Source organism: Lacerta agilis, chromosome 7, assembly GCF_009819535.1.
Source record: "Lacerta agilis isolate rLacAgi1 chromosome 7, rLacAgi1.pri, whole genome shotgun sequence".
Lineage (NCBI taxonomy): Eukaryota > Metazoa > Chordata > Lepidosauria > Squamata > Lacertidae > Lacerta > Lacerta agilis.
Window position 1 is genome coordinate 25526125 of NC_046318.1, and position 14297 is coordinate 25540421.

Genomic DNA, 14297 nt, shown 5'->3' on the forward strand with positions numbered 1-14297 from the left:
ACTCGGTGGAATATCTAAATGATACCCTGCTCTGAACTCCAACTTGAAAGTAAGTTTTTATTATACTTGAGGGAAACAATGGGTTCAGCTGCTTATTGCAAGGAGCAATTGTCAAGGGAGAGTTAAACTCAATTACTGTAACCATACTGAATAAAAAATACTGCCAAGAACAAAAATACGCCTGGGTAAAGACAGCCACTGAATAAAAAAAAAATCGACATAAAGCGTATCAAATATTTATTTATCTGGGCAACAAAGGACTATGATACATTGACAGGCATGGAAACTACTGCCAGCACAACTCAATACAATACAACTATAACTGCTTCCAATATGGCTGGTGGAAATAGAGGATACCAGGTGGTCCCAAATGTATGGAAGTTCTTTGAATAAAAAAAAAAAACCAACTCAAAATGAAGGAGGGGGGGGGGAGAGAAGATCCCTAAATCCTTTATCTGAATAGACAATATCAATTTATTGCTCTGATGATGCTTTCAGTAGAAGAACACGGGATATAAACTTTTTGTTTATTTCCCCCCCTTCTTTTTAAGCCACAACACATATGGGGTTGTTATAAACTACTAATACTTGAAAAAAATCTGTCCTGAAGGAGATTGAACATCATTTCAGGTGGTGGTTAGGGGGTCCTTTTCCGCTTTTATCCATTAGAAACTAAATGTCATACTAATAATATAATTTTTTTTAAATCCAGATCATTTTATTTGTTTAGCTGCTTTATTGTTTCCTTTTAAAAAAACATGCTACAACAGGGCTGAAGTGATGAATCCCAGAAAAATACCACCCCCTCCCTCCAAAAAAGCTTCCCCCCCCCTTTTTTAAATTTCTAAATAAGTAACCATGAACCACAGTGATGGAACTAAGGAGGGGGAAAGATTTAAAAACCCACTAAACAAGAGGCAAACGAGATCACCAGATAAATAAAAAAAAAGTTTCAAACAGACTCACCATATTTACAATTCCCATTAAATTACACATAAATAAATATATACATACATGAACACTGATCCCCTTATAGAACAACTGTGGGTTGGTGTCACCATAAGAAAGTTCAAATTGGTCGCTTTACCTTGGGCAGGAGAAAAGTTCTACAACTGAAGACATGGAACTGCATGTGGTTTGTGTTCAAGTTTATTCACAATACTGATAAAATGTCATCATCATCCTTTTTGTCTCTCTCTCTCTCTCTTTTAAATATGGCTACAATCTTAAACGGAAGTTTATGTAAGGGAAGATGGTGATTCAGTCCGATGAAACTCATTTGTTTTCTCCACATTTACTTAATTGTTTATTAATTGTTTGTTTTAGTTCTCTCTCTCACTCACTCACTCACACTTTGTCTTTTTTTTTTTTTTAGAAAAAAGTTCTATTTGTTTTTTGAATTTTTCATCGTTTTTGTTTGTTTTTGCTTTTTTAAAAAAATGAAAAGTCCACACAAACTGAGTCGACCAGAAAAATAAAAATAAAAATGCTAGGCTGGCTCCATCGCCTTGTTCATCTTCCTAGATTCCAGACTGGGCAGCAACTGAGAATGAATTGAGAAGTGCAGGAGGGAGAAAGGGAGGGAGGAGATGGGGGGGGAGGGCCGTGGGTTTCCAGTCCTACTATGTGGATAAGGCTGGGGTAGAAGATCTCTGGGCTTCTGTTGCTGTAGCCTTGGGGCTGATGAGGGAAGGAGGGAGAGACTGAAAGGAAAACGCAGAGAGAGCCAGGCTGGCTGGTTGGGCAGGGGGTTGGAGAAGCAGAAATCCTCATTTTCTGTGCTTCTCCTCTTTGTCGCCGCTTTTGGTGCTGTTGTCTGTGTGGCTGTTCGGATTGTTGCTGAGGTACATTTTGTCCATGGCCTTGAGCGCCTCGGTGAGATAGTTCTGCAGGGCAGTGACTGCAGCACACACAGCAGGGCTGCCGAAGCCGTGCGAGATGAGGTTGAAATGGGTCAGGCAGCTCTGGATCCCCGGCTCCAGGATGGGGGTGGGCCGAGAGTTCCCCAGAGGAGATCGGTCCTGAGCCAGCAGGTCGGTGAACTCCTTGCAGATCTGTCTGCAGCACAAATGGAGCAGAGAGAAGGAGAAGAGGAGGAAAATGAGCCAGCCTTGTCAGAAAGCAGCCAAGCCAAGGAGTCAATGCCTTCAGAGATCAGCGGACACAAACACACACAAACGCACGCACGCACGCACGCACACCTCCATGTGCACATTTCTTTTCCAGGAGCAATATTTTCCTTTCTGCTTTCTAACACATCTATGCATTTCTAAACTGATGAAACCTCTTTTTTGTATGCAACACACACATTCTCTGCCAGCTTTGCTCCCCTTCCTTTGTGTTTCTGCTAGTCTCCTAGGCAGTTAGCCTGAAGGAGGGGGCTTTGCCTTTAGTTCCTTCTAAGAACAAAATTTGGTTCCTGTTTGCTTTAACTAACTAACTAACTAACTAACTAACTAACTAACAACATTGTCAAGAACACACTGTCTCAATAATCTTACTAAACCACCCACAAAACCTTACAAAAGCACCATACAAATGCTATTAATACTGTAAATAAAATAATCTCAACCCTACTCCCTTACAACTATCAGATGTAACCTATCTAGCATTTATTCCTCCACTTGAAGGCACTCAGGCTGACTTCAGACACACAAGACCTCTCATACACACAATAAAGGTCTCTCTCCCTTTAACACAACTCCTCACTTTCATAAACAGATGTGCATCTTCATACACACGCTAAATACAGCAGAAACCACACAGGCACACACATTTCCCCTACACTACACAATTTCTCTTTCACTTACTCTCTACATCTTCCTCCCCCCCCCCCCACACAAAATACATCCCTTTCAACCATTTTTAAAAACGCCATACCCAAGTTCAAGTCAGCAGTTAGCTTATAGCATGATTTTAAAAGCCATTATTTGTTGGAAGTAAGTTGAAGTGATTGCAATAACATTTACACCCTAGTAAGATTTTAGAGAGATGGGGTCCTTTGAACGTCCTGCTAGGCCTATCAACCAAAGGACTTCCCCTTTGACAGAAATAAGAGCTACTCTTCCTGGAGGTGAAACGTGGAGGGTCCTAAGCGGAAGTCACATTCAGAACAGTATCTGAGCCAATTGTTGGGGGGGGGGTGATACAGCAGAAAAATAAGTGGCATATTGAAACACTTGACTCTCTAAAGGCCAGCGTTAAATATCTCCCAGGCATAAACTACCTCCAACTTCAGCTGGTGAGTGCCCTCTGGCGCAGTGCCCTTTGGTGACATCGCCCACCGGTAATTAAGGAGTGCTAAACAAGGCTTTTAATTTCCAGCAAACACATCATGCACAACAGCCTGGGCTTCTCTCTCTTCCTCCCCCACCCCAGCCAACCAGGAAGTCTAGTTGGTTTTCTTATCCACTAGACTTACAAACACACATCCTTCTGCTAAAATAACCCCTACTGGCATTTTTGCAGTTTGCAGGTTAAATTGTGTCTTCAAATTAATGGACAAACTTGTGGGGAAATGGTAGGAAAATGATGCCAGTTCTTAAGATCTAGTATGTAGTCTGTCTGATCTTACACGTGTTTTGGATATCTCAAGTTCCACTGAGATCAATCCTTTTTACTCCCAAGTAAGTGAACAAAGAATTCTGATATCCTATGTATGTTTACTTAGGAATAAGTCCCACTGTGTTCAGTAGGGCTTTTTCAAGGTAAGTGTGCACAGGCTTACAGACTTAATGAGCCATTTTTATTTCACTGCTTAAAAAAATGGAATATCCCTCCTCTCTGAATTTATAAGCTCAGATATAACCATCACTTTGGAGATATCACAATCTACTTTGGGGGGGGGGGGGTCGGGGGGCTCCTTCTCAGTCAACTACACATACTTGGTTTGGACAGTAATGCTGGTAATATACTCTTGAATGAATGCATGTTTTATAAAGTTAATTATACAATACAAATCTTGTATGCATGGTTGAAAGCTATCACCCACAATTAATAAATGTGAAAGCTAATAATCACACAATATCAAAACAAGCAAGCAAGCAACGGAAAGCCATCCTTACAGCTCAGTGATACGCCACAAAGGTAAATGTCTTACTTTGTAGCTAGAAGCATGTTTTTTCTTGTGACTTGCTCATTTGGATCGGAATGTTGTCGGTTGAGAAATTCAGCTACTGCTTTGGCAGGAAATTCTGTTTCACAGACATAACCAAAATCTCTTGCTAGATGAACGGCTTCTCCTGAAATGAGGGGTGGGTGGAGTGAGAAGACAAAGCTAATCAATACACAAAGCTCAAACAGGGCTGAGGAGGAGAACTTGGTAACATGGTTGAGCAGCTAGCCCACTCCATTGCAATCAATGGGAGCTTTCTAGTTGACTTCCCTAGGTGTATAAATGTACCTTTGGACTTTTAACATGCACTCCAGACAATGAAGACTCCAAACTACTAAAAAATCTGCAAATATTTAATTTGTAAGTAAGTAAAGAAAGTACTATGAAAACCCTGGTGTAAGATTAATCAAAACACCTGATTGTTATAAATGTAAGATCTCAGTGCAAGGAATATTTTGTAAGCATTTCCTGCAGGAAATGATCAGTTCCTCATTAGCTGCTGGGTGCACTAGGAGAATGCAGCTTTTTAAAACCTTGTTTTAAAATCAAGCAATGGGCATTGTTTACATAATGAACATTAACACTGAACACTGTCTCTTCATATTAAAGTTATGTTAAAATTTGCTGTGGGAGGGGACTGTGATTAATAAACACATTGGATAAACTGCTTATTAATCCACTAAACTCTTTCCGTGTTAAATCATACCGCGATATATTTTGTTTTAAAATGCACAAAATTTATCCGGAATGCTTATTTTCTGCAAAGTGAATAGTGAGATTGTGTTTGTACACTTAAGGAGATCCATTCACGCCTTACATACAGGAAGAATATATATATATATACACACACACACACACACACACATATATATATACACACACACACACACATACACACACACATGCCTGGGCAAAAACATATGTTTAAAATATGCTAATTCTTCTTATTTCTTATCACATACTAGAGATTAATATTGATTATTGATCACCATTAATTCTAGAGCTCCCCTAAATGGATTGCATTAAACAGTTAAGTGTTTAAAATTTAACTTGATCGCATATAATTATCCACCCTTCCCTTCCCCCCCTCCCTTCAAACGATTAACCATAAGAATTTTAGGGTCATTCTGCTGAGTCTGTCTGTTTTGTTGATTTTCAAATCTTTGGTTTTAATTTCCTGAACCAGTTGGTTTTTACTGCAGGGCTTCCTGCCATTAGCTTTAGGTCCGGAAGAACGCATGCGCCAATTAGAGCTTCAAAGCCTCGGTGCAGTGAGCTTGTTTCCATAAAATGGAGCGGATCATAAACAATAACAGTACTTTAGAAACTGCCTCATCGCACAGGGACTCACAGCCAAAACAACTGTATATTATCTCTCAAAGAAAAAAAATTACCCACTATTATCAGTTTATCTGCGCATTAGCCCTTACTCCTTTGTTCCCCCCCCCTAATATAAGTGGATCAAACCCTAGCCAATTGTTATTTTTTATAAAAGCTTTATAAAGAAAAGTATGAGGTCAGCAAATAGATCCTATTAAACCTTTTACATATTACTTAACATCGCAATAGCATTAGCACTGGGCAGTCGCCCCAGCCAATTCTTTTTGTATGTTTCCCATTTTATTATTTTATTCAGTATACATTGGATTCTTTTTTTTTCTCCTTCAGCTGCTTGTAAACTTTGTTTTGCTTTGCTTGGTTACGCATCAGTTACTTATGCCATGTACTGTAAATATACTTTAGATACAAACGACAAATGAAAATCTCCTTGATACTCTTTCAGTTGTGGCTGGCATTCTTAAAATACTTCAGCTTTACATCTTTGAACCATTCGATATATTTTTTAAAGCGGGCCACAAAGCAAAGAAAACTATTAGGCTATTTCTAAGCAAAACCAAAGCTAACCAGGGGTCCAGAAAAAAGCTTAAAAAACACTCTACAGTTATTGAAATCGGGGTTAAAGACCCCGAGAATTAAACACTGGAGAAGAAAGGTTGCATGAGAATCAACCCCATATCAACTTCCTTGTGTCAACAGCTGTGGCAAACTGACCCCCTTTAAAGCTGGACCAATATGTTTCTTTCCACATTATAAGGCATTTGGTCCAATGAAGCTTCCTAGCCCTTGCACTTTCATTAATGTTAGAATAGTATGTCCTCCCCCCCTTTTTTACAATTGGAAAAGATATCAAAGAAGGTGCCCCCATAATATGCAGCAATTGGGAACAAAGGAGGAGTTCAGTGGCTGGCTTTCAGGACACCATTAAATCATGACTTAGGTCAAGGATTCCAAAACTAATTCAGGAAGTAATGGTCACGCATTTCTCAAATGCAGATGTCAGAACAACTTAAATTATTTACTGGCATGCAGTTTAAAGCAGCAGAGGTTTACTTATTTTCGGGTGGCTGCAGCAGCACCTAGCATTTAAAGCTGCCCGGTGATGAACAGAGAACGAAAGGGGGAAAGGCTGAAGAGCTGCATTTAAAGATGGTCTGCTCAGATAGACCTGTTAGACTGCATCAATGCAGCACATTAATAAATTGCCGAATGAAAACGAAGAAGGGTCTCGCCTGATTTCTAAACAAGTTTCTTTTTTTTTCTACCCAACTTCACAGAAATTGGAAAATTCGTTTGAGGCAGGAATTTGTTGGTGTGGTGGTAGTCTTGGCGCAGCAACTGGCAAAGTCGGGGTCTTCCTAGCAAAGCATAATGGTGTCATGCACTCTTTGAACGTAGGCCATTCATATAGATTGTGAGAGGTGGCCTGCTAGAACACTTTTAATACGCTATTTAATCCTGAACAGTAATCACATCCCACAGATTAACAGGCCAAGGTGTTACTGGTAGTCTAGTACTACCCCTGATATATGTATTGGAGCTGTTGTGGTACAGGGGTCTGATTGCTGGACTAGGACCAAGGAGACCCTAGATCTATTTCCCTCTCACTCATAAAGCTCACGGGGTGACCTTCCCCAGCCTTTCTCAACCTTGGGTCCCCAGATGTTGTCAGACTACAACTCCCATCATTCCTAGCCAGCATGATGGGAGTTGTAGTTCAGGAACATCTGGGGACCTAAGTTTGAGAAAGGTTGGCTCGATCACAGGGTTTTTCTGAAGATAAAATGAGGCTGGGGAAAACAGATATGCCACCTTGACCTCTTTGAAAGAAAGGAGGAATATAAACTCTAATAAATAAGTATTCTGTCCAGCTTTATATTTGTTATATTTATAAGGTCTCCACTGGTGATGGGACTTTTTGAGATTGGAAGTGGTCAACAATTATTGCAACGCAGTAACATTTTGAATTCATTATAATGTCCTTTCTGCAAGCATCTACTCATATAAGCAGCAAAGCAGCATGGGTCTCATTTTACACACAAAGCTCTTGCACAATTAAGAGTCATTTCGAACTTACTTAGGCCCACTCATTTCTGCAGAGCTAACAGAACAGAACCACAGGCTTCAACAGTAATACAGTTTTCTCTCTGTATTGCAATGAGTATTATTTGTGCCTGATTATCATCTGGATCCACAAATTAGCAAAACAGGAATGTTTGAATTCAACCTGATTTGAAGACAGAATGAATTCAACAGGACTTACGTACAATGCACTTAAGTTAGCATATTTGGCTTTTAACAATTTTACACCCAGATCCTAAACACATTTAGGCTGCAATCAAACCAAGAGTATGTCTCATTGAACTAAGTGTGTTTTACTTCTGAGTAGACATTCATAGGATGGTCCTGTCATTACGATCTGTTAATTTATTTATAACATATTTAGAGAGAAGTCTATTTGGAGAGCAGCCTTCATTCAATTGATGTGAATGACCTAAACAGGTTTAAATGCAACTGGATTGCAGTTTTACATATCAATTTAAAACAAAAAGCTCTACCCATACTGTGGAATCCAGTTACCTATAGTAGCACAATTAATTAGTTCATTAATAAACACTAAGTTTCATTTCTCCCGAAAATAAACTTCTTTTGACTAAGAAGTCCAGATAAGTCATATCTTGTTTATAAAACCATCACAACCCACAGTCCCTGTTGTCTGAATCAAGATATGTACAATGATTGTACACATCACTACCATACCCCTTTCACTGGGGACTGCACTGATGAAAATCCAATTAAAATCCACCATGTCAATCAGTGATTAATAAATTAATTCATTAATTATGCTTAATTAATATTTTCAGCCCTACTTTTTTAATGCAAGTGAACAACCCAGTTAAACTGAACTTTTAGAATTTATAACCAACTTAGTTTCATTCACTTCACTGAGACCTGGCAACCCAGATCCTAACCACATTACAGGGATTTAAGCCCAGATTTCAACAGAGTCGGCTTCCAAATATTTTGACATAAATGATTTCTGGACTGGGCTGACAGCTTCAATTCACCTTTTGAAAAAGTACAAAGCAAAAAGGTCAAAATGAGCATTTTCCTCAGACATAATGATTTAAATTAAACAATGCCCATAAACATTTCAGCACAGGCCTCCAAAAAGTTCTGGTTTTGTTCAGTGATAAAAACAAACGATAAAAATATCCATTTCCCAAAGAATGCCCTTCTCCTCGCCAAATCCAAAGCCATCACTTACCTTCCACTAGTGATGTCAGCAGGGTAACATTAGCAGCCTTACGTCTCCCAGCTGGCAAATTTAATCCTATTTTGTCCAGTTTTTCTCTCAAAGATCTCCCTCCATTTTTTGATTTTGCCCTGTTCCAAAAAAACAAAACAAAAAAACCACTTAACACACGACTAATATCTAGCAGATCGCATTGCAACTCTTTCAAATATTTTCCTCCAAAGCTATTTTACAAATCCTTATTATAAATGATATAGTGGAGTTCCATTTCAGGAAATGCTAGGCGTGGAAGACATGCTATGAAAGGGACAATTAAATGCAAAACAGGAAAATGCCCTGAAATATTTCCTTGTGTCTGAAATAACCAGGGAGATAGAACAGCTAAAATTAAGCCCTTTACGTTCTTACAGTGTCTGCTGCAAACCATAAAAAGGCACCAGGTGGCCCTTACCTTATCATGGTCTTGACCAAAGTCATAACCACTATTAGTGCTTTCACACATTTGCAATCCAGTAGGGACTTGCTTAAGACAACCCTCTTTGCATTGTTAACTTAGCCTAATTCACAATTGCCAAGTGTGTTCATTTGTCTTCCATTATGGGAACTGCACTCAATTTGCTCAAAATAGGAAGTTGGAATGATACCTGCTATTCTGTCCCTATTCAGGTGTGGTTTTCTTTTTAAAAGAAAATACTTCATCGTATCCCTGTAGCCTGCGACTTGGATCAAATCTTTTTAATATCCCTTATTGTATTGTAGCTTAGCATTACTCGCTTGTTGCAGCATTACTCAGCAAAGCAATGCTGGCAGTGCCCTCAGCTGGTGTGTGTTAGCTTTCAAGAAGCTTTGCTGAGATGCATGCCCTGCTATGATGAGGGGACAGTGTCCCTTGCTGAAGCTGCTGACTGGATGCATTGGCATTTTGTGGCAGGGCCCAAAGGGTGCTGTGATCAGTGTGGCAACCCAAACTCTGGAGAGCTATGACAGTGTTGTGTGATTGTGGCACATGCTACATACAACAACCACAATGATAACAGCAGATATAATCGAAGCTTTTTCATATTTAAGGTAATCTCTGCACTTTCAGTAAGCACTTTTCGTATCTGCAGTTTACAAGATGCTGTGTAACATGATCTCATTATTAACAACCCTGTGAGATGGGTGGTTAACATTGCAGAGGGGTGTTGTTGTTTTTCCAGGCCCCAAACTAAGGCTGAAGAATAGTTACTTGCTCAACACATTTTCCAGGTTCAACGGCTTGAAAGCAAGTGAAGTCACCTCATTAAAGACACTCAGGTCACCATTGAGCTAAAGATTCTGATCTCAAAATATTCTGCAGAGCTGGGGTGTTCTGAGGTTAACTACTGCCTTCTCATGCCCCATGTAACAACACATCCACACAAAAGGGATAACTTTTTACAATTGTTAACCCAGAACAAATATTAACACAAGAGGCACTGGGCTTTGCGGTTGCACTGAGGCAAGAACAAAGCCACTTAACACGTGACTAATATCAGGTCTGCAATTGTTGGAAGTCAGTTGAGGCCACCACCTTGCAGAAACTACGCAAATCTGGTTCTGGTTAGTGGGTGGGTGGAGACACTGCCTGGGAACCACATATATGCCAGCTTGGGTTCCATGTTGGAAGAAAGGAGGGAAATAAACAGGTGAAACATAAATATATACATTTCCCTCCAAAAGTCTGTTACAAAATATCCTTATTATGAAAGATACTTAGCTTATCTTGAAATGAAGCCATAGGCCATGAAGGCATACTAGGCTGACATTATTTTACTGTTTCAGGTAGGTAGCAGTGTTGGTCTGATGCAATCTAAATAAATAAATAAAAATAAAATTGTCCAGTAGCACCTTAGAGACCAACTAAGTTTGTTCTGGGTATAAGCTTTTGTGTGCATGCACACTTCGAAGTGTGCATGCACACGAAAGCTTATACCCAGAACAAACTTAGTTGGTCTCTAAGGTGCTACTGGACATTTAAAAAAAAAAAAATCGATTATTTTATTGTGTTTGAAATAATTGTGGGGCTTGGCTTAAAACGGCCAGGGTGGCAGCACCTGCTCTGGGCTCTTCTTGTATGGGCCCCTGAAGAGTGTGAAGCATCTTTGACAACACAAGCAAGAGCCCTTTCCTCTTCCCTTTTGACTAACCCAAGGCACCGTGGAGGATCTGCCTAGGTTTCTAGCCTAGGGGGATGCACACTGAGCAATGGACTCTCGTGGCTTGGGAATGAAGCACTGGCAGAACTGTGGAGGAGTGGCGCCCTTTGGGGAGCAAGTGATTGGACGGGGCGTTACCACCTCGAGTCGCGCGCAGGGTCCCTTCCAATGGGCTCCCTTCCCTCCAAAAACAGAACCCGCCCCTCCACCCGGCCTCTTTTTTTCCGCGGCGTTCTCTGCCCAGCTCGGGCTGCCTCACCTCCGAAGCACTCCGCCCAGCAGAGACGCGTTGAGGCACTCCGGCGGGGACAGGCGCCTCTGCACTTCTGCCACCGTGACCTTGTACTTGGAGGTGGAGCTGAGGAGGGACAGGCGCCCGGGCACCGAGCAGAAGACTTCGTTGGGGTTCACCACGCCGCCGAAGAGCGTGTCCTTGTTGATGGGGATGGAGGAGACGGCGTTGGCGTTAGACTTGGACAGGGACACGGGGCCTGCAGAGTCCGGGAAGGGGGAGCGGGTTGGGTAGGAGAGGAAGAGGGGAGGGCGAGGGGAGGGAGAGCCGCGTTAGTGCACAAATGCTGAGGGGATTAGCAGCTGCCAGCAGCCTAAGGGGGGATGTGAGGGGGGAGGGGGCTCCTGGGAGGGGGAGGGGCTGCCTCGGGATAAACGTCGTGGTGGGGGGAAGGGGAGGTGACCGGAGTGGGCGGAGGGGAAGAAGAAGACGACGACGACAACAAGCCAGGAAAGGTGGCTGGGGGGACGGGACGTCGGCAGATGGAAGACGACAGGGGTGAAAAGGAGGGGGCGCTTAGTCGACCACTATGGCGGCCCAGAAGCGGAGCCCCCTCGGGCACTGTCCGCCGCGCCAAGGGACGCTGGAAAACCCCGGGGGCGGCTGGCTGACTGGCGGCTGCTTCTTTCTCCCCCAGCTCCAAGCACCACTTCCTCCTACCCCTCGCTTTTTTTTCACTTTGAAGGCCGAAGGCTGAGAGAAGCAGTTTTCTCCCTTCCTTCCCGCATGTTGCACAGGAGGAGTGCCAACTTGAATAAAATACTCGGGGGAGGGGGGGCATCTTAGCCCCACCCCATATAATCGATCACATGCACTCCATTTGAATGAGCATGCCCATCTCAGATATTTTATTGGCTCCTATGCGAGGAGAGAGAGAGAGGGAATGGGGGACGACGGCACGAAGACCTGAAACCCCAGACTCCGCCGCCTGTTCTTAAATGCCACCGAATAAACAGGCAAACAAGCAGCTGCACCACCTGACTCAACCAAAGATGTTATTTACAGAGCACGCCACGTTTTGTTTTGTTTTGTTTTGTTTCTGGGGGCGGGGAGACATTGTGGGGGGGGGAGAGGTGAAAGCTCAAGGGGCTTGCAATTTCTGGCTTAAAAGCCTGATGCATCCCGATGTATATTGACTATGCCTTGAACTGAATTAAGCTTCTTTAAAGAAGCTGGCATGAAGCAGGGACACCGACAAGGCGAGCGTCTGGGCTGGCTTGTTCTCCGCCCGCCCCCTTCGGCGGAAAAGCCAATCAGAAGCGGGGGTTGTGTCAAGCGGTGAGGAGGGGGCGGAGCTTACGGGGAATTGCCTCTCATCTGCTAAACGGTTCCAGGGGCATCTAAGTCCTATGGATCTCGCTGGAAACTTGGAGCCAAATTAATGTTCTCAAGCTGGTAGCCTGATGAACAGTTACCACACTCGCTATATCACACACAGAGAGAGATGTTACATTCATCCTTTTAGAGATAAAAGGGAGACGTCCAAACAATGCACCTTAGCCGGTTCTGGAACATCTAAGCGTGCCATTGTTCTAGTAGAGTAGCCTCCCCACCCCCCAACACACACTGTCTCCAAGTGTTTCAAATAAACTGGGCCGAGTGTCGCAGCCTCCCTGCGTGCAACTTTTCACACTGGGAAGCGTGAAACAAGGGAGGCGGTTTCTATCATCAAAAGAACATGACAGTGGAGCGCTTTGTTTAAAAAAAGAAGAAGCACGCAGCCAAAACAAAATAGGAAAACAGAAACTTCCTAGATCCTTAAAGAGCTGCTTCTCAAAATGCGATGGGGAAGAAAACAAAAAACAAACCACCTCCCTGCTGCCGCCTTCATATCTTTCCCCTTCCCCTCAAGAGACAGAAAGAGATTCTAGGGCTTTGTTAGAAGATATCCAGGACCAGCACAAAACTCAGCAAGCCTTATTTTTCGTTTCCCAACTTGGCTAAGCATAAGTGAAAAAATAAGGGCAGCCTCCTTTACATGCGATGGGCGCTCTGCTCACGTTCCAGGCCGATTACACTATAAATATTTACTCTTTTGTCATCATCTGCTTCTTCCCCTCTTTCCCAATCCCACCCCCGTTTCACATCCTCACTTTAGTGGGCCTAATCCAAATGTTAAAGGGTGGAGCGAGGAGGGGGGGATATCTAGGTTTTGGATAGATCACTTGTGACATTAATAGCTCTGGGGAGGCTAATAGAGACAATAGGAGTTAAACGAACTCTTGAGATTACTAATAAAAGAGCCAATTATCATGTCGACTCGGAAAGAGCATCTCTTTAAGATTTATTCCTTGCACATCTAATTTGACGTGACAAAAGCTCCCCAGATTGAGGGGGGTGGGGGTGGGTGAAACTTTAGCTTTCACTGTGGCAGTGCTGAGGTTTCCAAAGCTTTGTAGAGCATCAGACCCTGGCGGTGCCTAAAATACCCAGACACTCCGCTAGAGCGAAGGCAAACACGCGCCCCTTTCCCAGCGAATAATAGCCAAGCGCTCAACCCAGAGAGAGCTTCACTCTCTCCAACAGCAGTCTTCCGAGCAGCACCCAAAAGGGGAGCCCATCGTTTCGCTCCCTTGCTAACACTGAGAAACCAAGAAAGAGAAAGAAAGAAAAGCCCGAGCCCACCAACCCCCTTGCAAAGTCATTTGAAAGGGGCTGGGAATGAGAACACTCTGTCTTCTAGACACCCAACGACAGCACACCATTAAGAACCAGTAGCAACAACAACCCTGGAGGGACTATTCCAGAAACAAGCAGAAGCCACCGCCGCGGAGACTACACCAAAGCCCCCTTCCCATATCCTTAGCTCGCTTGTTACGACAAAGCCTCCTGATATAAACAATTCAGAACAATCTCATAAACCTGAAGTCCGCCGTGGGGGCGGGAGAGAGAGAGACTAGGGTCTGGAAAGGGTTGGTGTGGGGTTCTGGTCACGAGAGATAATTTCACTGTGGAAATTCGAAGTCAGTTCCGAATCGCGGATGGGATTATTAGGAAGAATTAAAACCTGGATCAGTTTAAGATAGATAATATAATCGCACAAATACAAAAATCACGGCGCGTTTGGGCTCGCGTGAAAGGTGGTTTGCAACCAGGACTGTAAATGTCGTTGTCCACTTT

The 14297-nt window shown here is 42.8% G+C and overlaps 1 protein-coding gene across 4 annotated transcripts in view; it reads right to left on the bottom strand.

Moving 5' to 3' along the window:
- Positions 1-220: 220 nt before the first annotated feature.
- The window catches only part of TFAP2A (transcription factor AP-2 alpha), a 29661-nt gene continuing 15584 nt past the window's right edge, over positions 221-14297 (bottom strand). For all 4 annotated transcript variants that reach the window (XM_033154548.1, XM_033154544.1, XM_033154547.1 and 1 more), the window contains 4 exons: positions 11145-11376; positions 8721-8839; positions 4100-4241; positions 221-2058 (listed from right to left, as the gene is read on the bottom strand). In XM_033154548.1, coding sequence (XP_033010439.1) covers positions 1770-2058; positions 4100-4241; positions 8721-8839; positions 11145-11376 — 782 coding nt within the window. In that variant the 3' untranslated portion in view covers positions 221-1769. The remainder of the gene's footprint in view (positions 2059-4099; positions 4242-8720; positions 8840-11144; positions 11377-14297) is intronic.